This window comes from Halichoerus grypus, chromosome 6, assembly GCF_964656455.1.
Source record: "Halichoerus grypus chromosome 6, mHalGry1.hap1.1, whole genome shotgun sequence".
In the NCBI taxonomy this organism is placed as follows: domain Eukaryota; kingdom Metazoa; phylum Chordata; class Mammalia; order Carnivora; family Phocidae; genus Halichoerus; species Halichoerus grypus.
The window spans coordinates 20,164,176-20,187,265 of NC_135717.1; the positions used below are offsets into that span (position 1 = coordinate 20,164,176).

At 46.0% G+C, this 23,090-nt stretch overlaps 1 protein-coding gene, 1 long non-coding RNA gene and 1 pseudogene across 3 annotated transcripts in view; 1 reads left to right on the forward strand and 2 right to left on the reverse strand.

The window, feature by feature from the left end:
- LCMT1 (leucine carboxyl methyltransferase 1) overlaps positions 1 to 14,713 on the reverse strand; it is a 48,923-nt gene extending 34,210 nt beyond the window's left edge. For both annotated transcript variants that reach the window (XM_036090481.2, XM_036090480.2), the window contains exon 1: positions 14,466 to 14,713. In XM_036090481.2, coding sequence (XP_035946374.1) covers positions 14,466 to 14,511 — 46 coding nt within the window. In that variant the 5' untranslated portion in view covers positions 14,512 to 14,713. The remainder of the gene's footprint in view (positions 1 to 14,465) is intronic.
- A 715-nt stretch (positions 14,714 to 15,428) lies between these two features.
- LOC144382244 (uncharacterized) overlaps positions 15,429 to 23,090 on the reverse strand; it is a 129,776-nt gene continuing 122,114 nt past the window's right edge. Inside the window, exon 3 of the long non-coding RNA XR_013448809.1 lies at positions 15,429 to 15,728. This is a non-coding gene — a long non-coding RNA (uncharacterized LOC144382244). The remainder of the gene's footprint in view (positions 15,729 to 23,090) is intronic.
- LOC144382241 (thyroid receptor-interacting protein 11 pseudogene) lies at positions 17,267 to 22,349 on the forward strand (annotated as a pseudogene).

Genomic DNA, 23,090 nt, shown 5'->3' on the forward strand with positions numbered 1-23,090 from the left:
TTTTAACTGTCTTTTTTTTTTTTTAATTTTTCTTTTTCCCTTTTTCAACCAACATCTTATCAATCCCTTTTTTTAAAAAAAAAATTTTATTTTTCATTTTTAGAGTCATATTCTATCCCTTCATAGTAGTTACCCTTATTTTTGGCATATATATATATTTAAGTTGTTCTCTCTTTAAAATTTTGAGATAGTTTCTTCTAACAGATCAAAATATACCCTAAATCTCTAGTGTATGGTTTTTTTCTACTCCCCTGCCTGATCACATTCTTTCCCTTTTTTTTTTCTCTTTTTTTTTTTAAATCCTCTTCTTTCTTTTTTCAAACAACTTCTTATCAATTCCTTTTATAAAATTTTTTATAATTTCCATCTTTACAGTCATATTCCATCCCTTCATCATATCAACCCTTATTTTTGTACATATATAAGTCTTTCTTTCTTTAAAATTTTGGGAGGCACTTTCTTCTAACAGACCAAATACACCCAAAATCTAGTGTGTGGCACTGATCTATATACCAGCCTGATCATATTTGATTACATTCTGTTTTTTTTTGTTTGATTCTGTTTTTGTTTGTTTTTATCTTTATCTTTTTCTTTTCCTTTTTTTTTTTCTTTTTCTTTTTTCTCTCTTTCCCTTTCTTTTCCCACTGCTTCAGGTCTTCTCTGATTTGTTTAGAGTATATTTTCTGGGAACGTTGTTACCCTGTTAGCATTTTGTTCTCTCATTAATCTATTCTCCTCTGGACAAAATGACAAGATGGAAAAAATCACCTCAACAAAAAGAACAAGAGGTAGTACCGACTGCCAGGGACCTACTCAATATGGACATTAGTACGATGTCAGATCTAGAGTTCAGAATCATCACTTTAAAGATACTAGCTGGGCTTGAAAAAAGCATGGAAGTTATTAGAGAAACCCTTTCTGGAGAAGTAAAAGAACTAAAATCGAACCAAGTAGAAATCAAAAAGGCTATTAATGAGGTGCAATCAAATATGGGGGCGCTAACTGCTAGGATAAATGAGGCAGAAGAAAGAATCAGTGAGATGGAAGAACAAATGATGGAAAATAAAGAAGCTGAGAAAAAGAGAGATAAACAACTACTGGATCACGAGGGCAGAATTCGAGAAATAAGCGATACCATAAGATGAAACAACATTAGAATGATTGGGATCCCAGAAGAAGAAGAAAGAGAGAGAGGGGCAGAAGGTATAATGGAGCAAATTATAGCAGAGAACTTCCCTAATTTGGGGAAGAAAACAGGCATCAAAATCCAGGAGGCACAGAGAACCCCTCTCAAAATCAATAAAAATAGGTCAACACCCCGACATCTAAGAGTAAAACTTACGAGTCTCACACACAAAGAGAAAATCCTGAAACCAGCTCGGGAGAAGAGATATGTAACCTACAATGGTAGAAACATTAGATTGGCAACAGACCTATCCACAGAGACCTGGCAGGCCAGAAAGGACTGGCAGGATATATTCAGAGCACTAAGTGAGAAAAATATGCAGCCAAGAATACTATATCCAGCTAGGCTGTCATATGAGGTTATTGCCACCACTGCCTATCCCATATGTTAATGGGGAAAATAGAAGGAGAGATAAAAAGCTTCCAGGACAAACAAAAACTAAAGGAATTAGCAAACACAAAACCAGCCCTACAAAAAATATTGAAAGGGGTCCTCTAAGCAAAGAGAGAGCCTAAAAGCAACATAGACCAGAAAGGAACACAGACAATATACAGTAACAGTCACCTAACAGGCAATACAATGGCACTAAATTCCTATCTTTCAATAGTTACCCTGAATGTAAATGGGCTAAATGCCCCAATCAAAAGACACAGGTTATCAGATTGGATAAAAAAACAAGACCCATCGATATGCTGTCTGCAAGAGACTCATTTTAGACCCAAAGACACCCCCAGATTGAAAGTGAGGGGGTGGAAAACCATTTACCATGCTAATGGACACCAAAAGAAAGCTGGGGTGGCAATCCTTATATCAGACAAATTAGATTTTATTTTATTTTTTTTTAAAGATTTTATTTATTTATTTGACAGAGAGAGAGAGACAGCGAGAGAGGGAACACAAGCAGGGGGAGTGGGAGAGGGAGAAGCAGGCTTCCCGCAGAGCAGGGAGCCCGATGGGGGGCTCGATCCCAGGACCCTGGGATCAGGACCTGAGCCGAAGGCAGACGCTTAATGACTGAGCCACCCAGGCGCCCCCAGACAAATTAGATTTTAAACCAAAGACTGTAATAAGAGATGAGGAAGGACACTATATCCTACTTAAAGGGTCTATCCAACAAGAAGATCTAACAATTGTAAATATCTATGCCCCTAACACGGGAGCAGCCAATTATATAAACCAATTAATAACAAAAGCAAAGAAACACATTGATAACAATACAATAATACTGGGGGGCTTTAACACCCCCCTCACTGAAATGGACAGATCGTCTAAGCAAAAGATCAACAAGGAAATAAAGACTTTAAGTGACACACTGGACCAAATGGACTTCACAAATATATTCAGAACATTCCATACCAAAGCAACAGAATACACATTTTTCTCTAGTGCCCATGGAACATTCTCCAGAATAGATCACATCCTAGGTCACAAATCAGGTCTCAACCGGTACCAAAAGATTTGGATCATTCCCTGCATATTTTCAGACCACAATATTTTGAAACTAGAACTCAATCACAAGAGCAAAGTCAGAAAGAACTCAAATACATGGAGGCTAAAGAGCATCCTACTAAAGAATGAATGGGTCAAACAGGAAATAAAGAATAAATAAAAAAATTCATGGAAACCAATGAAAAAGAAAACACAACTGTTCAAAATCTTTGGGATGCAGCAAAGGCAGTCCTAAGAGGAAAGTATATAGCAATACAAGCCTTTCTCAAGAAACAAGAAAGATCTCAAGTACACAACCTAACCCTACACCTAAAGGAGCTGGAGAAAGAACAGCAAATAAAGCCTAAACCCAGCAGGAGAAGAGAAATAATAAAGATCAGAGCAGAAATCAATGAAATAGAAACCAAAAGAACAGTAGAACAGATCAACGAAACTAGGAGCTGGTTCTTTGAAAGAATTAACAAGATTGATAAACCCCTGGCCAGACTTATCAAAAAGAAAAGAAAAATGACCCAAATCAACAAAATCATGAATGGAAGAGAAGAGATCACAACCAACACCAAAGAAATACAAACAATTATAAGAACATATTATGAGCAACTCTATGCCAGCAAAGTAGATAACCTGGAAGAAATGGATGCATTCCTAGAGATGTATCAACTACCAAAACTGAACCAGGAAGAAATAGAAAACCTGAACAGACCTATAACCACTAAGGAAATTGAAGCAGTCATCAAAAATCTCCCAACAAACAAAAGCCCAGAGCCAAATGGCTTCCCAGGGGAATTCTACCAAACATTTAAAGAAGAACTAATACCTATTCTTCTGAAACTGTTCCAAAAAATAGAAATGGAAGTAAAACTTCCAAACTCGTTTTATGAGGCCACCATTACAATGATCCCAAAACCAGACAAAGACCTCATCAGAAAGGAGAATTACAGACCAATATCCTTGATGAACATGGATGCAAAAATTCTCACCAAAATACTAGCCAATAGGATCCAACAGTACATTAAAAGGATTATTCACCACGACCAAGTGGGATTTATCCCTGGGCTGCAAGGCTGGTTCAACATCTGCAAATCAACCAATGTGATACAATACATTAATAAAAGAAAGAACAAGAACCATAGGATCCTCTCAATAGATGAAGAAAAAGCATTTGACAAAGTACAGCATCCTTTCTTGATCAAAACTCTTCAGAGTATAAGCATAGAGGGTACATACCTCAATATCATAAAAGCCATCTATGAAAAACCTACAGCGAATATCATTCGCAATGGGGAAAAACTGAGAGCTTTCCCCCTAAGGTCAGGAACACGGCAGGGATGTCCACTATCACCACTGCTATTCAACATAGTATTAGAAGTCCTAGCCACAGCAATCAGACAACAAAAAGAAATCAAAGGCATCCGAATCGGCAAAGAAGAAGTCAAACTCTCAGTCTTTGCAGATGATATGATACTTTATGTGGAAAACCCAAAAGACTCCACCCCAAAACTGCTAGAACTCATACAGGAATTCAGTCAAGTGGCAGGATTAAAATCAATGCACAGAAATCAGTGGCATTCCTATACACCAACAACAAGACAGAAGAAAGAGAAATTAAGGAGTTGATCCCATTTACAATTGCACCCAGAACCATAAGATACCTAGGAATAAATCTAACCAAAGAGGCAAAGCATCTGTACTCAGAAAACTATAAAATACTCATGAAAGAAATCGAGGAAGACACAAAGAAATGGAAAAACGTTCCATGCTCATGGATTGGAAGAACAAATATTGTGAAGATGTCAATGCTACCTAGAGCAATCTACACATTCAATGCAATCCCCATCAAAATACCATCCACTTTTTTCAAAGAAATGGAACAAATAATCCTAAAATTTGTATGGAACCAGAAAAGACCCCGAATAGCCAGAGGAATGTTGAAAAAGAAAAGCAAAGCTGGCGGCATCACAATTCCGGACTTCCAGCTCTATTACAAAGCTGTCATCATCAAGACAGTATGGTACTGGCACAAAAACAGACACATCAATCAATGGAACAGAATAGAGAGCCCAGAAATGGACCCTCAACTCTATGGTCAACTCATCTTCGACAAAGCAGGAAAGAATGTCCAATGGAAAAAAGACAGTCTCTTCAACAAATGGTGTTGGGAAAATTGGACAGCCACATGCAGAAGAATGAAACTGGACCATTTCCTTACACCACACACAAAGGTAGACTCAAAATGGTTGAAAGACCTCAATGTGAGACAGGAGTCCATCAAAATCCTAAAGGAGAACACAGGCAGCAACCTCTTTGACCTCAGCCGCAGCAACTTCTTTCTAGAAACATTGCCAAAGGCAAGGGAAGCAAGGGCAAAAATGAACTATTGGGACTTCATCAAGATAAAAAGCTTCTGCACAGCAAAAGAAACAGTCAACAAAACCAAAAGACAACTGACAGAATGGGAGAAGATATTTGCAAATGACATATCAGATAAAGGGCTAGTATCCAAAATCAATAAAGAACTTCTCAAACTCAACACCCAAAGAACAAATAATCCAGTCAAGAAATGGGCAGAAGACATGAACAGACATTTCTGCAAAGGAGACATACAAATGTCCAACAGACACAAGAAAAATTGCTCAGCATCACTCGGCATCAGGGAAATCCAAATCAAAACCTCAATGAAATATCACCTCACACCAGTCAGAATGGCTAAAATTAACAAGTCAGGAAATGACAGATGTTGGCGGGGATGTGGAGAAAGGGGAATCCTCCCACACTGTTGGTGGGAAGGCAAGCTGGTGCAACCACTCTGGGAAACAGTATGGAGGTTCCTCAAAAAGTTGAAAATAGAGCTACCATATGATCCAGCAATTGCACTACTGGGTATTTACCCCAAAGATACAAATGTAGGGATCCGAAGGGGTACGTGCACCCTGATGTTTACAGCAGCAATGTCCACAATAGCCAAACTGTGGAAAGAGCCAAGATGTCCATCGACAGATGAATGGATAAAGAAGATGTGGTATATATATAGAATGGAATATTATGCAGCCATCAAAAGGAATGAAATCTTGCCATTTGCAACGACGTGGATGGAACTGGAGGGTGTTATGCTGAGCGAAATAAGTCAATCAGAGAAAGACATGTATCGTATGACCTCACTGATATGAGGAATTCTTAATCTCAGGAAACAAACTGAGGGTTGCTGGAGTGGTGGGAGGTGGGAGGGATGGGGTGGTTGGGTGATAGATGCTGGGAAGGATATGTGCTATGGTGAGCACTGTGAATTGTGTAAGACTGTTGAATCACAGACCTGTACCTCTGAAACAAATAATATATTATATGTTAAAAAAAAAAAAAAGAAGAAGATAGCAGGAAGGGAAGAATAAAGGGGGGGAAATCGGAGGGGGAGACGAACCATGAGAGACGATGAACTCTGAGAAACAAACTGAGGGTTCTAGAGGGGAGGGGGGTGGGAGGATGGGTTAGCCTGGTGATGGGTATTAAAGAGGGCACATTCTGCATGGAGCACTGGGTGTTATACGCAAACAATGAATCATGGAACACTGCATCAAAAACTAATGATGTAATGTATGGTGATTAACATAACATTAAAAAAAAAAGGAATACCTGGGGAAATTCTTCTCTTTTTTCTTTCTTTCTTTCTTTTTTTTTTAATGTTTTATTTATTTATTCATGAGAGTCAGAGAGAGAGAGAGAGAGGTAGAGGCAGAGGGAGAAGCAGGCTCCCCGCCTAGCAGGGAGCCCGATGCGGGACTTGATCCCAGGACCCTGGGATCATGACCTGAGCCGAAGGCAGACGCTTAACCATCTGAGCCACCCAGGCGCCCCTCTTTCTTTCTTTTTTATTAAGGAGGTTCCACACCCAGCATGGAGCCCAGTGTGGGACTTGAACTCACAACCCTGAGATCGAGACCTGAGCTGAGATTAAGAGACGCTTAACCCTACTGAGCCACCCAGGCACCCCTACCTGGGAAAATTCTAAAAGTAAAAAAAAAAAGATGAGAGATGTAGCTGACCCTCTAAGTTCCCCTGTCAATATCCCCTTGCCCTTTCTTCCTTACTAAGAGGACCCCAATTTTCTTCGAGGTAATAATCTGCCCTGTGAGAAATTCTCCCCTCCCTCATGTTCCTGCAGCTAGGGGTAGGGCCACGTGCCTAGTTCTGGCCAATGACACATATGTTGAAGTCTACACAGTAGTGCTTCCTGAAAAGCTATTGCTTTCACAGACTGAGACACATACCTTTTGTCAGTGTCCCTTTCTTTTCTTCCTTCCTGGAGTACAGCTGCTTAAAATGAACTAAGAAAACGGTGCTATTCCCTAGTACAAACCTATTCTTACTCTAGAAGCAACCTATGAGAGCTCTCAATCAATTCACAGATAAGTTACATCACAAGTCAAAATGTTTAAGGATCAAAATGAAAAAAGCAAGTCAAACTGGAAGTGAAGAATGATACAGGTATTGCTGTATTAAAGTATATATAAGAATTTAGTATCTAAGTGATGTTTCAAATCCTTGGGGGATACAGACCATCACTAGATGGTGTAGGGACAAAAACTGCTACCTTATAACATACAAAATAATAAAGACAGATGAATGGTCTGAGCAATAGAAGCCAAAACAATAAAAGTACTAAAAGAAAATGTAGTGATTGAAAATGGTTTTTAAAGCAGAATCCAAAAGCCACCAGCCATAAAGTTAGTCTGCCAGATTTGGCACCATGAAGATTCAGAATGAAACATATCATGAAATGTGTGGTACAAGCTAAACTGAAAGATACACAACAGTTTGAGAGAAAATACTGCAACATTACAGAGGCAAAGGACTACTATCCTACATATAAAAAGTTCCTCAAAATCGATAATAAAACTATAAATAACCAAACAAAAAGACAACCACCCAGCAGAAAAATGGTAAGGAGTGAGGGTTCATGTAAAAAACTATCAGTGATAGTGAACAACTAAAAATACTCAGTGTTACTAGTGATTATGAAAATATAAATTCAAGGGGCACCTGGGTGGTTCAATCACTTAAGCATCTGACTTTTGACTTTGGCTCAGGTTTGTGGGATCAAGCCCCAGTCAGGTTCTGTACTCAGCTGGAGTCTGCTTGAGATTCTCTCTCTCCCTTTCTCTCTGCCCCTCCCCCTGTGCTCTCATATAAATACATCATTGAAATATATATATATTTAAAAGAGGCATTATTTTCTACCTGCCAGTTGACAAACAATTTAAGAGACTGAAAATACTCTGTGATTATTATCTCATTTACTATGGGTGAGAACAGAAAGTGACTAAACCTCTTCTGACGACCATTTTGCAGAAGCTTCTCCCCTGAAATCCATCTCACTGGAAAACTCAAACACACATGCAAAGATGTTCATCAGAACCCTATCTCTTTTTTTTTTTAAGATTTTATTTATTTATTTGACAGAGAGAGACACAGTGGAGACGGAACACAAGCAGGGGGAGTGGGAGAGGGAGAAGCAGGCTTCCTGCGAAGCAGGGAGCCTGATGCGGAGCTCGATCCCAGGACCCTGGGATCAATGACCTGAGCCGAAGTCAGACGCTTAACTATGCCACCCAGGCACCCCTTGGAACCCTATCTTAATAACAAAATCATAGCCACCCAAATCATGAACACAAGGATGGTCACATAACGTACAACCACTCTGTATAATACCATTCAACCATTAAAAAAAACAATGCAAAAAATTACATGCACCGTCTATTCAAATAAGATTACTAAGTGGGGAAAATGACTTCATATTTGTCATTTAAAAAGTTAAGCGTCTACCTTCGGCTCAGGTCATGATCCCAGGGTCCTGATACCCAGCCCCACGTCGGGCTCCCTGCTCAGTGGGGAGCCTGCTTCTTTCTCTGCCTGCCGCTCCCCCTGCTTGTGCTCTTTATTTCTCTGTCAAATAAATAAATAAAATCTAAATAAATAAATAAATACAGTGACATGTCTTCTTTGGGGAGGGAAAGCAGCAGCCCTCACCTTCAGAATATCTAAGATCACAATCTCAGCCCTGCACTCTGGGCAGAGCTGTGTAGATGCCATCAGTGAGCTGGAAGGCCTAGGCCCTCCGTAAAATGCTGCCTCTCCCAAGAGGTGATCCTCTGACCCACTTGCATGTCAAGGGGGACGTTTTTGATGCGGTCGACAGCAGAAAAACTTCTGGAATTCTCACAATAGAATTTCCGTCTTACAGCCCCTGGCCTGGTTTCTAAAACACACAGACCACTCAAAACCACTGAAACAGAACATGGAATTTGGAGACCTCATCAGGAAATACAACCTTGAGCATCTACATTCAGTTCCTCATCACTCTGCCGGCTCAGAAATACTTACTAGGGGTCTACAAGGCACATGGCACTGGACACACATGGTCCCTCTCGGCACCATTATTCCCACGGGGGAGACAAACATTAAACGAGATGTCTGCATTGCAACAGGACTGACTGCCACAAAGGAGATGCACAGAGAACAGATAACGGGCTGGACCTTGTCTGCAGCTGTCAGGGGCTTCCAGAGGGAGCCGCATCTGACATGAGCCAGAAGGCTGGGCACCTTCTTTGACTCATCGTCCTCACACACATCCCATCTGTCAGCACATCGCATCAGCTCTCCCTTCAACATATACCCAGAATCTGCTCGATTCTCAGCACTTCCACTCCTACCATCCTGATCCAAGCCCAGCAGCATCTCTGACTTGGAATATTCCAGTAGCCTACTAACTGATCTCCCTGCTTCCACACTCACTGTTCTCAACATGGAAGCTGAAGTGATCCCATTAAAACCCAAGTCAGGTCACCCCATTCGTCACTTCAAAATCCCCCAGTGGCCACCACCCCAGGTCCCTAACACCCCATCTGCTACTCTCCCCCTTCTCCCTTACTCTGGCCTTGTCATTCCTGGAACAAGTCAGGCCAGCTCTCTCCACAGAGGGCTTCCTACTCCCCCTTCTCTCTGCCTGGGACACTGTTCCCACAGACAGGCACAGGGCCCACTCCCTCAACCTCCTGCAAGGCTTTCCCCACCCTTGTCCTCAGGGGGCCGTCCCTGGCCATCCCAGCTCAGATGACAACCACTTCCAACCCTCCTACAGGATCCAGCACCCCTGACACGCTGGATTCCTTGGCTCTGTGTTTACTGGCTGCTTCTCTCACTGGAAGAAAGGCTCGCTAACAGCTCCACCGTGGTCTGTTTGGGTCACATATGGAAGCACACAAGAACCGAGCCTCTGGCAACTGAGTAGGCGTTCAATAAAGAATGTGGAGTGACTGCAGTCATCTGAGGGAATATGAGAGCTCGTGAGGCAAGAGGGGTGGGGGTAAAAGCATCTTGGGCAGAGGGAGCAGCCGAGCCGCCCCAAGGCCGGCGGGCACAGGGCACATTGGAAGGACTGACCGGATCGTGTAGGGCAGGGAAGGTGAGCAGGAAACAAGACTGGAGAAGGAGGAGGAGCAGCCGTGAACACACAGAAGGAACTTTTGCGTCTATCTCAAATGGCAACAAGAAGCCAGGAAACTAGGCAGTGAAATGAACGAATGGGCCTTCCACAAACATCTGGCTTCAGAGGGAGATAGGGATTTGGGGGACGTAGAAGTACCTGGAAGCTCAGCGAACAGACTAGCACCATGGCTCAGACCACAAATGACCTTAACTAAGACGGATAGGGCAGAAGCAGAGGTGGAGAAAAGGTAGATTCCAGAAATATTTAGCAGATAAAATCACAGGTCTGGGTGAATGATAGCATAAGGGGGTAAGGAAGTAAAAGCAGAATTCCAAGAGGACTCCTCCCTTTTGCACGTGGGACCTGAAGGACACAGTGGCCCCATTCACAGAGTTGGGGGGTGGGAGTGGCGAGGAGAAAAACATAGGAAGGGGATCTCGAGCAGTTGTGGAAAGAATAGATGGGCGATAATTCTGAGACATTGAAATATAGTTTTCCAGTTGGCAGTGGGAGACCCAGGGAACCGTGAGAGGATAGGAAAAGCAAAGTGAGTCACGCCACGCAGTACAGATTCTCACCTTGTGGCTGATGGGGAATCAAACGGTTTCGAGGAACTCAGTAACAGGAGAAGATGTGGAATTCCAAAAAAATCATCCTGGCCAGAGCAGGAGCACGTGGATGGGAGAGGGAGCTGGATGAGAAGCAGGCAGAACGAGAAGGACTTGTTGCAACAGAGCAGGTAGAAGGGACCTGAGTCAGGGGTGTGGCCACAGGGAAGGAAAGGGGAACAGACCTGCTCTTTGTCACCAATGCATCTCCCACGAGGCTCCTGGGGACCGTCCGAAAACCCGGAGCACGTCAGCTCCCCCACTTGACCCCTTGGTCCTCCCACATATCATTCTCTGACAACCTCTCCAGAATTCTCTCTTGCTCCCCGCTCCCTGGCCCAACGTCAGGTGCCGATGACACAGCCCTGGGCTTCCATGGCCAGGCTAGTTTCTTCTGCCCTGCAAACACCTATTTGTCTTTTGAAGGCTTCCTCCCTCCACTGGGAAAGAAGGAAGAGCAGTGCTGACATCGAGAAGGTGGCCTGGCACCATGAGCCGGGCTGCACGGCTGGTCGCAGCGGGCCTGGTGCTCAAGGAGACGCCACGTGGTTCTCCGGTTGGACACAAATGACCTCGCAGAACAGCAGCTCGACGTGCCGTGGCCCCGGTGATGAAGGGACACCAAATAGGACCACTTGCTCTTTTGTCCAAACAGACAAAAACCAGCTTGTCGTGCCCGCCCCAAAACGCAAATCCTCCTCTCTCCCGGCTGATACGAGTGAGTGCCTTCCTTCTGAATGACATCGTTCATCACGATCCTCACACCTCCTTCTAGAAAAGGCTAATGGAGCTACCCGATCCCAGAACTGTCTCGCCTCGCCTCTGCGCCCAGTCCAGAGCACACCCCTGCTTCCTTGAACACTCCCAAAAACATCCGCCCAAAGCCCAAATCCTGTAAGTTCTTTCTAACACCCTCTTTCTTACGGATCAGCCCCATAGTCCCCATGACGTGGGTTCTCCCTCAGGATGAGTAACGAAGCCACTGTGTTTAACGACAGGTGTGCTTCCAGTGGCCTTTGTGGAGGATGCTGACCACCGTCACAGGAGGAAGTGTGGTTCCCTTTCTTGGAGGGAATCCTAGGTGTCCTGAGAGGCTACCTGGCCTTCTTAATGTGATTTTAGGGGTTTTATGGCTGTAACCTAGGGCGGCAGGAACCAGCCTAACCCACAGTCAGTAACTTCAACTAAATAATATTCAGATGGAGGGAAATCAAGGGGCGCATGGGTGTCCCAGTCAGCTGAACGTCTGACTCTTCATTTTGACATAGGTCATGATCTGAGAGTTGTGAGTTCGAGCCCCACGTGGGCTCCAAAATCAATGTGGATTCTGCTTGAAATTCTGTCCCCCTCCCTCTCCCTCTGCCTCTCCTTCGCCACACTCATGCAGTCACTCTCTAAAATAAATACAATCTGTAAAAAAAAAAAAAAAAAAGAATGGAGGGAAATCAAAAGTAGTAATAATACTTTATTGAAGGCTACACTCTGTGCTGGGTTTCCAATCTTATCCTGATTCCAAAGAGAGGACTGAGGCATAAAGTGATATGGCCATGATTCATGCAAGGAATCCTGATGTTAATAATACGACTTTCTGACAAGGTTTAAGGGTTTAACACATTACAGTGAAGATGCAGATCAAGATATCACAGAATATGAAGGACAGAGGTCTGCAAAATGTCTTCAGATATTAACTTATGGATTCTCCCAATCCTGTTGCATGTTGTTCCCCTGAAGGAAAGCCCAGTGCAAAAAAAGCTTTCATGAAATGCTTCCAGATGGGAAACATACCTGGTCTTTATAGCCGGGGCCTATCCCAGAAGATTCTGACTCAGTGAGTCTAGAGGAGGATGTGAACATCTGTGTTTTCTTTAAAGAGCCCCACAGGCTCTGCTGATGTGCACTTTGGGCTGGGTACCACTGTAGTCTCTGCAATTCCAAACCCAAACTTCCCCTACCACGTTTAGATGGCTGCAGACACAGGGGGCCATTGGAAACTGACGCAGACAAGAACAGGAAAATTATAAAAACTATCCAATAGAGAGTCAAGAAAATGCAAGCTATAGTTAAACTACTTCCCTGTTCTTTCGCTGTGTCTGAGTTACTCTACACTTAATTTACTCTTTTTTTAAGTAAGCAAATTTGCACAAACTATTACCAACAAATATTAAATAAATCAAATCATCAACAAATTTTAAATACACCTAATTGTGATATGCCCCTGAAAAGTATTTTATTTCCCTCTGATCATTTTGATAGCACTTCAGATTCTCTTAGCAAATAACAGTTGGTATGAGAAAAATTATTTCTAATTCAACAGTTCTACACCTGTGGTCAACAGCACCTGAACACTGGAGAAGAAATGAAGTTGGGTGGAAGCCATTTAAGTTCACAAATTTCACCACAGACTGCCTCCAAGCCTTCAATACTTATGTATGTATTTATCTATTTATGGACTCAAACACCACTAACACCTACTACATGTCAGACATGGCTCTAAGTGTTTCATTAATGTAAGTGTTTCATTAAAGTATCATTTAATCTTTACAATCATCTATGAAGTGGGATTATTATCATCCCCATTTCTCACATCAGGAAACTGAGACCCAGAATGGTTTAGGAACACAGCTCATAAGAGGCAGAGCTACGATCAGCTTGGCTCTGGACTCCATGTTTTAAATCACTATGCTTAGTCTCCAAGAACCTACAAAAAGTGCAAGTCTTAACCCAACCTTGGCTTTCCCCACCCTACAGTCAACACGTGGCCCCAGCTTCAAGGGCATTCTCTCAATTCCTTTAACAGTTCACACTCCTTCCTTGTTCTAAGTGAACACCCCCTACACACACACATCCCGGTTTTGTTCTTAGCCCTCTGTTCTCAGGTTAACCATTATTGCCTAAATTACAAATTATAATGCATGCTGTATTTCTCAGCACTCAACGCAAAACTGTAATTATGTATTTCATGGGTAATTATTTGCTTCCAGTCTTTTCCAACCAGGTGGTGAGTACATTGGACACCATGTCAGTCCTATTTATCATGGGTTCCCAATCACTGAATACCCACCACCCACCCAAAGGGAAGGGCCTACCACAAAGTACACTCTCAACACTTTCCGTGAACGAATGAAGTACACTCCAGCCTCTTGCTTTCCGATATGTGACACGTATCTGTGCTCACAACGCTGCCCCCACTACACCCCTAGAATGTAGACTCCTGTGGCAGACACGCAAGAGCTCTGGAAAGTACTGGTTCTGCGCACCAATATAACGTGCTCCGGGCAGATCATTCACCGCCCCCCCCCCCCCCCCCGCCCCGCCACACACAAACACCTTCACTGACCTGATCTCCGGTGCACAATGGGGATCCTGACAATCCCCAATGGAATGTAACCTATTCAAGAGGAAGAACCTGAACTTCTCCTCCCCCATCAACACTAGACATATTTGCTTCTCGTCGGTCTTCCAGCAAGACTTTAGCCCCAAGGAGGCCAAGACCCCGTCGGCCTGTTTCAGGCCGGATTCCCAGTCACGCTCTCCCCAGGCCCGGCGCACAGCACAACGGAGATAATTATCAACTCCATAAATGAAGCCCCGCGCTGTGCACTTCACAGGTGTCAAGCGAGGGTCGCACGGGGTGACGGCTACCTTTTGGCGAACAAGCGTGTTCTGGAGACACAGGCCCACCTCCCACCCGGGCCCCATCCTCCCGGGGACGCCGGCCCCTGACCCCGCGCCCGGCAGACACCTCTTGCACATAGAAGCATCTTCGCAAGTGCCGCGCACTCCCTCATCGTCTGTGTCTGTCGAGGAGGAAGAACAGGAGCTGAAAGAGGGCGTCCTCAGACTAGTGGCCATGGCCGTGGAGGTTCCGGGGTGCTGCGCCCACCGAGAACATCGAAGCGGGGCCCACAGACGCGGAGGGAACGAGCCAGCCGCCTGGAGGATAGGACAGATGGGCTGGGTTCCAACGCGCTCAGCTCGCGCGGCTCAATGACGCAGAAACCGTCCGGCTCATTGGCGCCTCAATCCAGACGCTCATTGGACAATTTCTACGCCCCCTCCACCCGCGTTTGCGATCATTGGATAATTCTTCGTTCCCGCCCACGCAACCCGGAAGCCCGCTCAGGGGCGAAGTAAACTGAAATTGACGCAAAGGAGTACGGCAATTCTTTCTGGGAATTGTAGTTTTGGGTGCCCCAGGAGAGAACCGGTTTTCTTCTTGCTGCTCAGAACATTTTAGGCTGTCATTCACAAAGGGGAAAAGGTACCAGGATCGTCAGCACAGGGAATTCAGCCGGAAGAAACAAGTGTTAGTGTTACAGTTAGTCGGGGCTCAGTCTCAACCACTGAACAAATGTTCCTCGAGCGCCCAATCTGCTCCAGGAGTTCTGCTAAGTAAGGGATTTGCGCACGTAATCGCCTTTCAAATGTGGAGGAAGGAATGTGCGGAAAACTGGTACAATGCAAAACTGTGTAGTAGTGAAAGCGAACTAGAGCTGCCAGTTACAAGCATCAATGGCTGAAGTTAAGCAATATTATATGCAGTGAAAGAATAGAACATATTTATAAAGCTCAAACCAAGCAAAAGGAATGTTTAGAGATACACACATATATGATAAAATACTGTACAGAAGAGGAAAGGAAGGAGGCCGGGACTCCAGGGAGATGTAAGAATGGCTCCCTGGCTGCTTCCTGAGTCACTGTGGTTCAGGCAATGGGAGTGGCCTTGCCCATCTCCCGAACTGCAGCTCCTCTCCCTGTTATCGTGTGTCCTCCGGAGCCCTCAGGGTTTTGAGGCGCACATCCATGGCAGCCCAGGGCCCAGGAGCTGAGGAGAAACACAGAAGTGGAGGGTCGGCCGTTTGATGCTCCACTCTCTCCCAGTGCAAAACTCCTCCTCCACACACTTGCTTTCTCTTAGTGTTGTTGCTTCCCAGCACGTCCAAGGACTCATCTCTGGATCCAGGGGCTTGAGGCTCCCACTCTGGCCATGGACAAAATGATCTTCCTGGCTGTGGACTCCAACGCTGGGGAGATGGACTGGCATGCCCGCAGGAAGAAGACAGCCATCTATGGGGCAGACCCACCCAGCTCCCTTTCCCCATAAACACCCAGAACATGTGCACCATGTGTGAATAGCTGCAGACAGAAACAAAAACCCATGACTTTATGTGGCTAGAAATGAAACACTCTCCTGAGGGAATCTGTAGAGCGGGGGGAAAGGGGCGAGGGGAAGCAGTCCACACTGAGAGGTAATGAACTCAACAGCCATGCTTGGCGGGTCCAGAACCATGGGCAGCGGGGACCCGGTTGGCGGCCAAGAGCTGGGCGACAAGTCTCATATGGCACAGCTCCGGGTTACGGGCCGCCGGCGACCCTGGCGCGGGGAGGCGGCGGAGGACCAGAATAGGGGGCTAGCGGAGCGGCCGCCCTCCGTCCCCACCCCCTCAACCCCCAGCACCTGGCCCGGTCTCCACCGGGCGCTTCTCAGGCCAGCCCGGATCTGAACAATCCCCTGCCCACGGTCTGGTTGGCCAGCTGCTTTATGTGGTCGAATTGCTTCTTTATGGTGGCGGCGGCGACCTGCGGGGCTCGGGCCAGGCAGCTCTGGGGCCCACCAACGCAGCTACACGGATTCCCCACCTAGGCCGGCAACCCGCCCTCGCCACGTCCATCCAGAAGCTCCGCCCGCCAAGCCTTGTCCGGCCAGGCCAGGGGCGCAGCAAGCACCCTGGCCTCCGCAGCGGGAGATCTGAGGCCGCCCTGCGCACAGCGGGTAGCACCCCAACCCGGCCCGCCATCGCGGCCCGCGACCCCCTGCCGGGACTAGTCAGCACAGAAGAGGGAGGCAGCTAACCTGCAGGGTGCTCGTGAGAGCCTATGAACCCCCAAACCCCGTTGTGGGACACACTGTCCTCACAGACCTGGCCGGGAGGGGAGGGACAGGTCATTCAGGAGTGAGTGAGACTTCCTTCACCAGCCACAACTCCGATCTCACGATGGACTTTGCTTATGTCATCTCATCGCAGACACAAATCAATAGACTCTGGAGCCTCTGAAGGCTGGAAATGCCCAAAGTCTCCTTGAGGGCCGTGACTCTGCGCAGGTGTAGATATTTGTCAAATGCACCTGCGATCTGCTCTCCTAGGTGAATGGATGCGTGTGCCTGTGTACTAGTCACCTCGATTAAAAAGATACTGTTGTGTGGAAAGCTCAAGCCGCAGGAGTTGTGTACCGTGATACCACTTAGGGGGAAAGTCCCGGGCCACATGCATTTTCTGTGGGCAGGCACCTGGGGGCAGTCAGGCAGGAGCACTCACTAGGGGCCCACCCAGGACAGCCAGGAAGCAGGGAGAGAAGGGGAAGGGGCCCACCCTGCGTGGGAAGTCGTGGGGCTGAGCGGCTGGGACCGGCACCAGTGGCCAGAGTCGGCCCTGGGAAGGCCCGAGGCCTCGGCCTTTCGTAGCAACGTGGCCTGCGCAGGGGAGGCGGGTGCCGGGCCCACGCAGACGTTGCCTAGAAACGCCTATTGTCTTCTGATTCTTAGCCTGGCGCAAGCAGGGGTTCTGGGACACTTGGCGGGGTAGTCCGACTGCGCTGGACGCTTTTCCACAGCGGACCACGACAGTTATATGACCCGCGGAGATGTGCTCCTGGGTTGGTGGCCTGGGCTCTGGCCTAGGCCATTCCCAGGGGGGAGTGGATGGCAGTGAGACTTCCTTGACCGGCTACAACTCGGATCTCACGATGGACTTTGCTGATGTCATATCATCTCAGACAGAAATCAATAGACTCCTCAATGAGATCAAAACACTGGAGGCTGATCTTACACTTTGGAAACATTTGTCCAAGGGACCAAATAGCTCAGACTCCAATGCCATCTGGAAACTGAAGAGCACCATCAGGGACCTAGAAGAGAGGCGCATGAGGGAGATGGAGGAACATCAACTCGGAGTTGCGATACTGCACAGTGTCCATCAAGAAAAACTGGCCGACATCATTGACAGGCACCGCAAACAACTCCTCGAGTATGAAAAACGGATAGAAGACCTGCAACATCAAGAGTCTGCCGGTCATGGGAAAGATGACTTACTTCAAGAAAGGGAAACTGAGCTTAGAAGGTTGAAGCAACAGCTTGCAGAAATGGAGCGGCTGAATGACAATTTAAACAACGTTGCTTCTGATCTCAGAGCAGAAAACCAAAAGTTGGTTTTGGCGCTCCAGGATGTAAGACATCAGCTGGAAGAATCTATTCTCCGGAACAACGAGGATTCTCTGGAAAACAACACTGCTGTGAGGGCTTTAAAAATAGAAAAAGGACGGTTAATAGCAAAATTGGCTCGGGCGGAAAAGAAGCTGTTGGAGGAAACAAACAAGTATGAGCAAACTATCAAAGAATTGTCCCCTTTAGAGCATGTGCATTTCATTCAACACAGTCAAGAGAAAGACCTGGAAATAGTATACCTCAAAAAGAGGATCGAGCAGATGGACGCCGACCATAAAGAAACGAAGGAAATGCTGTCCTCTGCTCTGGAAGAGCAGAAGCAATTGACACAACTCATTAAAGAGAAAGAGATGTATATTGAAGAACTTACAGGAAGTCCAGAGCTTCAGGAGGAATTCGGCCAGTCTACCCAAACCTTCAGAAGCAATGACATTTTCCAGCCATCCGTGGAGGACAAAGACAAGTGTCTCCCATCTGTGACAGGCGAAAATCATCATGTGAGAGAAGAACTGGAGAGCCTAAGACAACAGAGTCGCTCTGTTCCTGCGGTCGACCCTAAAATCCTAGACGAGATCATAGAACTAGAGTGTGAGGTGTTTCAACTGCAGGAGTTAAAGGATGATCTCGAGGAGGAAATCAGAGAGCAACAGAAGATCATTCACAACCAGCAGCAGGGGAAGATAGGACTGCTTCATTCTTTACAAGAGCAGAAGCAGAAAGTGGAGCATCTCCAATACCGGCAGGAGCAGATGAATATTGAGCACGCTCAGCTCCTTTCAGCGAAAGACGAGGAGATTCAGCATTTGCAGGACACGATAGAACAAATGAAAGCCCGGTTGCCTGACAAAAGCCAGCACATTCCAACAGAAGACTGTGATGATGTGGAAGTCACAAGCAGTCAGCCTCTTCCTAGAGAAAACGGAAGCGAAAAGCTTGATTCACGTGAAGCCGAAACTCAAAGATCAGTCCTAGGAATCAAAGAACACGAACTGGAGATGAAGCTTCTAACTGAACAGAACATCCGACTGACGGAACAGATCGATCGGCTCTCCAAAGAGGAGATTGGTAAACTAACTCAGATTATCCAGCAGAAAGACTTGGAGATTCAGGGTCTTTCCAGCAGGATCTCTGCGGCTTCTCACAGCCAGAACGGGGACGTGGAGCGACTTCAGCGGCAATTGCAGGAGCATGCTTGGAAAAGCGAACAGGTCTTGGCTGTCTTAAATGAGAAAACGAGGGAGAACAGCAATCTGAAGACAGAGTATGACAAAATGGCAGATAGAATGGCTGCCACAGAAGCAGACCTCCGGCGGATGCAAGAGGAAAATCAAAAACTGTCCACTAGAATTGACAGTAGTAGTCAGGAGATGTTTAGAGAAACGATTCAGAATTTATCACACATTGTTCGAGAGAAAGACCTCGAAGTGGATGCGTTAAGTCAGAAATGTCAGACTTTATTGACACTCCTGCAACCATCCAGCACTGGTAATGAGGTTCGAGGCGTTAATATGGATCAGTTCAAGCAGCTTCTACAGGAACGGGACACATTAAAACAGCGAGTGAAGATCATGGAAGAGTGGAAACAGCAGGTGATGACCACAGTCCAAAATATGAAGCGTGAGTCACCCCAGCTTCAGAGAGCTCTGGCACAACTCCAGGCGCGGGCTTTCGCCAGCAGCGAGAAGGATTCTGAACTAGAGATGACCTCTAGTGACCTGATCCAAACGTACAAAGGCAATGAAATAAAATTACAACATTTAGAGAAGGAACTGGCACAAATTCAGCTCAGCATCGGGGAGCTTTGCAATGCCAAGGATCTCCTTCTAGGGAAACTGGACGTGATTTTCCTCCAGCCCTCCCCCGACTCCTCAGAGTCAGCGGACTCTCTGGAGGCCATGAAATCTGACAGAGTGAGTGAGGCTTCTCAGTTGCTCCAAGCGGAGGTAGAAGAGCTGAGAAAATCCATGCAAGAAAAAGATAGAATGATTCGAGCCCTCCAGGAAGATAAGCAGAGATGGATCGATTCAGTGGCTGCCACGTGGGAAGGAGAAGGCCAAGAACAGGAACACAGGGATTCTGACATCGAGCAGCCGAAAGAGAAACAGGCCGTTCTACAAAACTTCATTCGGGATCAGGAGCTCCGAGTCCAAGCGAAAAGTGAGGACTTGCTTTCTTTACAGGAGAACTTCCGTAGCCAAGTGAGTGAAAATGAACTTTTGAGGCAGACGGTCACCAATCTGAAGGAGAGAATAGCAGAGTTGGAAATGGATGTGTGTCAACTGAAAGAGGAAAATGCAAAAGTCGAGGAAAACTCTAGAGAAAAGGAAGTGGGAAATGAGGCATTGCAAGAGACAGATAGGTTGCTTTCAGTGATGCGGAGAGAGGAGGAATCCCAGGGTGCTGCGATGAAAGAGAAGGCACTTGCTTTGGAGCAACTATTGCAAGAGAAAGAAGAGCACGAGACCGGGGTATTGAACCGGCTGGTCAGTGCACTTACATCAATGCAGGGAAAGACAGTTCTGTGCCAACAGGGGAGAGATGAAGTCCTGTTGGCCCTGAAACAGAAACAAATGGAAACCTGTGCCCTCCAGAAGGAGGTTCACCATTTACGTGAGAGCGAATTACGCCTAACCCAGGAGCTGGAGAGACGGCGACACCTCGCTCTAGAAGCTGAAGACGCTCATCGCCGGGAAGCTCTGGCCTCAGAAGACAAAGTGGCTCAACTCAGGAAGGAAGTGACGGTCTTGCAGGGAAAACTCGTTTTGTCTTCCACTGCCATGGAAAATGCCAGCCGAGGAGCTAGTGTGCAGGTAGAGTCGCTGCAGGAGCAGCTGCAGGTGGTGACCCAGCAGAGAGAGGACACCGCGCTCCAGCTTGCTGCCTCCCAGGAAGAAGGGAAGCAGTATGGTCACATCCTAGCTGACCTCAAGTTGGAACTCGCCGAATGGATGGAAAAGGCAGACAGCCTAGAAGGAAAACTGAAGTCATTGCAGGGACGATTACATAAAACCAATGCTGACTTGGAGCTGAGGGAAGACCAACTCCAAGAATTCCAGAAACAGAATGAGGTCCAGCAGGAAATCCTGGAGGACACACAGAAGAAACTGATGAACTTAGTCAGTAAGTCCGAAGGAATGGTGGACAAAAGCCTACTAAGGAGCCTCTTCCTGGGATCTTTCCAAGCACCTGATGCTGAACGGCAGGAAGCCTTAAGGTTGATGGGAAGCATGCTGGGGATCCGAGAAGACCAGATGCGGCAGCTGTTCAATGAAGGGCCAGGTGGTGTTACCAGCTGGATGACTCGGGGGCCTGGATCCAAAAGCGCCCCCAACACACGTGTGAAGCCAAATCACCGACCTATGGCCAAGAATTCTTTTTCAGGACTTTTCGTCCAGTTTCTAGAAGCAGAATCTCATTCAGCTTTGCCACCACCAAAGCCCTCTGCTCATGACACGAAGCCCCCAGATTCCGGAGGAAGGGGAAAACTGGCTATGAAACAGGGCCCACCACGTCTGAACGCTACCCTAGGATCCACATCCCGGAAAAAAGATGCGAAGCCCCGCACCACAACTGTGTCTCTTATTACCCCACCTGGACCGGAAACGGATGGATCGGAGCACCTTCTTCTAAATGCCGTCACTGATGGTTTGCCCACGTACACACCCCAAATACTGTCACCTGCCAAGAAGGTTGGAATGGCGGCCAAAGGCCTCTCAAAGGAATAGAGGATTCTCAAGCCAGAGATGAGACAGCGCTCGAAAGACCCCAAGTCGCTCTGTGTGTTTACCTTATCCCAAAATGTCCTTTTGCAAAACGTAATATATTTGCAGTCTTGCTTTCAGCTTAATAAAAATATTCTTTTTTGAGTTAACAAAAAAAGGCATCTTTTCATGACTGCAGAGGTATTCACCAAACTGAAAATGGTGGTTATTTCTTATGAGAGTAGACACTGGTGGGGTTGGGGGCTGTGGTCAATGGTACTTCCAGTATTGTTTGTAATGCTTTGATGTTTTCATAAGGAGCACCTATCTACATATACCTTTGGTAAGGAAAACATCAACTTGTTTTAATGTTCCAAACTTATCAAATACACGAGCACATATGCTTTGTTTGAGAAACTGGGTGTATAGCATGAAAGTTTAAGATGAATACATTTTTTAAAAAAAAATGCAAGTTTGATTTTCCCAGCTACATCCCTTTTGTCTTTCTTTTTTTATTTTTAATTCTTTTTTTCCATTTCATTTTCTGTTGCCTGGGAAACTATTCCATGGGTAACCTGATTTCTCTCAGGCCTTTTAGAAATAGATGTATATTTGCCTATTTGTCTATTTTGTCTATTTGTCTATTTGGGAATAGACTATTCTCTGACTTGCTTTTTAAAAAAAAAAATCACTCTGCCTTCGACATCTTCACAAATGTGAATGAATTCCAACTTATTCTTTAAAAGGAAATGCAGGCATTTATGGATATACCCTAAATTATTTAACTAGCTCCTATTGATCAGTATTTAATCGGTTTTTACTTCAAATGTCCATTGTTCATTTCCTCAAAAGCCACTCCAAATCTCATTTGCAGTTGCAGGCTAATTACTCCATTGTACCCTGGAAACGATCCATTTAGACTTCTTCTTCTTTTTTAAAACGATTTTATTTATTTATTTGACAGAGAGAGCAGGAGAGCACAGGCAGGGCGGGTGGCAGAGGGAGAGGGAGAAGCAGGCCCCCTACTGGGGAGGGGGCCGATGTGGTGCTTAATTCCCGGGTCGCTGAGATCATGACCAGAGCCGAAGGCAGAGGCTAAACCGCCTGAGCCACTCAGCGGCCCCCCATTCAGACTTCTCTAAAGACCTCGTTCCATTAATTTTCCATTCTGCTGTAGCTTCAGCCTGCCAAATATCTTAAATCCTTCCCTCCCTTTCTGTTGCCAGTGCTCTGGTTCACCCATTCCTGTCTCTTGCACAGACTCGTGCAGTAGACTGCCTGCTGATTTGCTGGTTCCACTCTCGGCCTCTCTTCAATCCATTCTCCACGCTGCTGTCAGGCGAACTGAGATGAAAATCTGATGTTACTTCCCTGCTGTCATTATTTGAGGGATCCCCCACTGCCTGGAGTTCGACCTTTAAGAGACCATCCAAGCCCTTGCTTT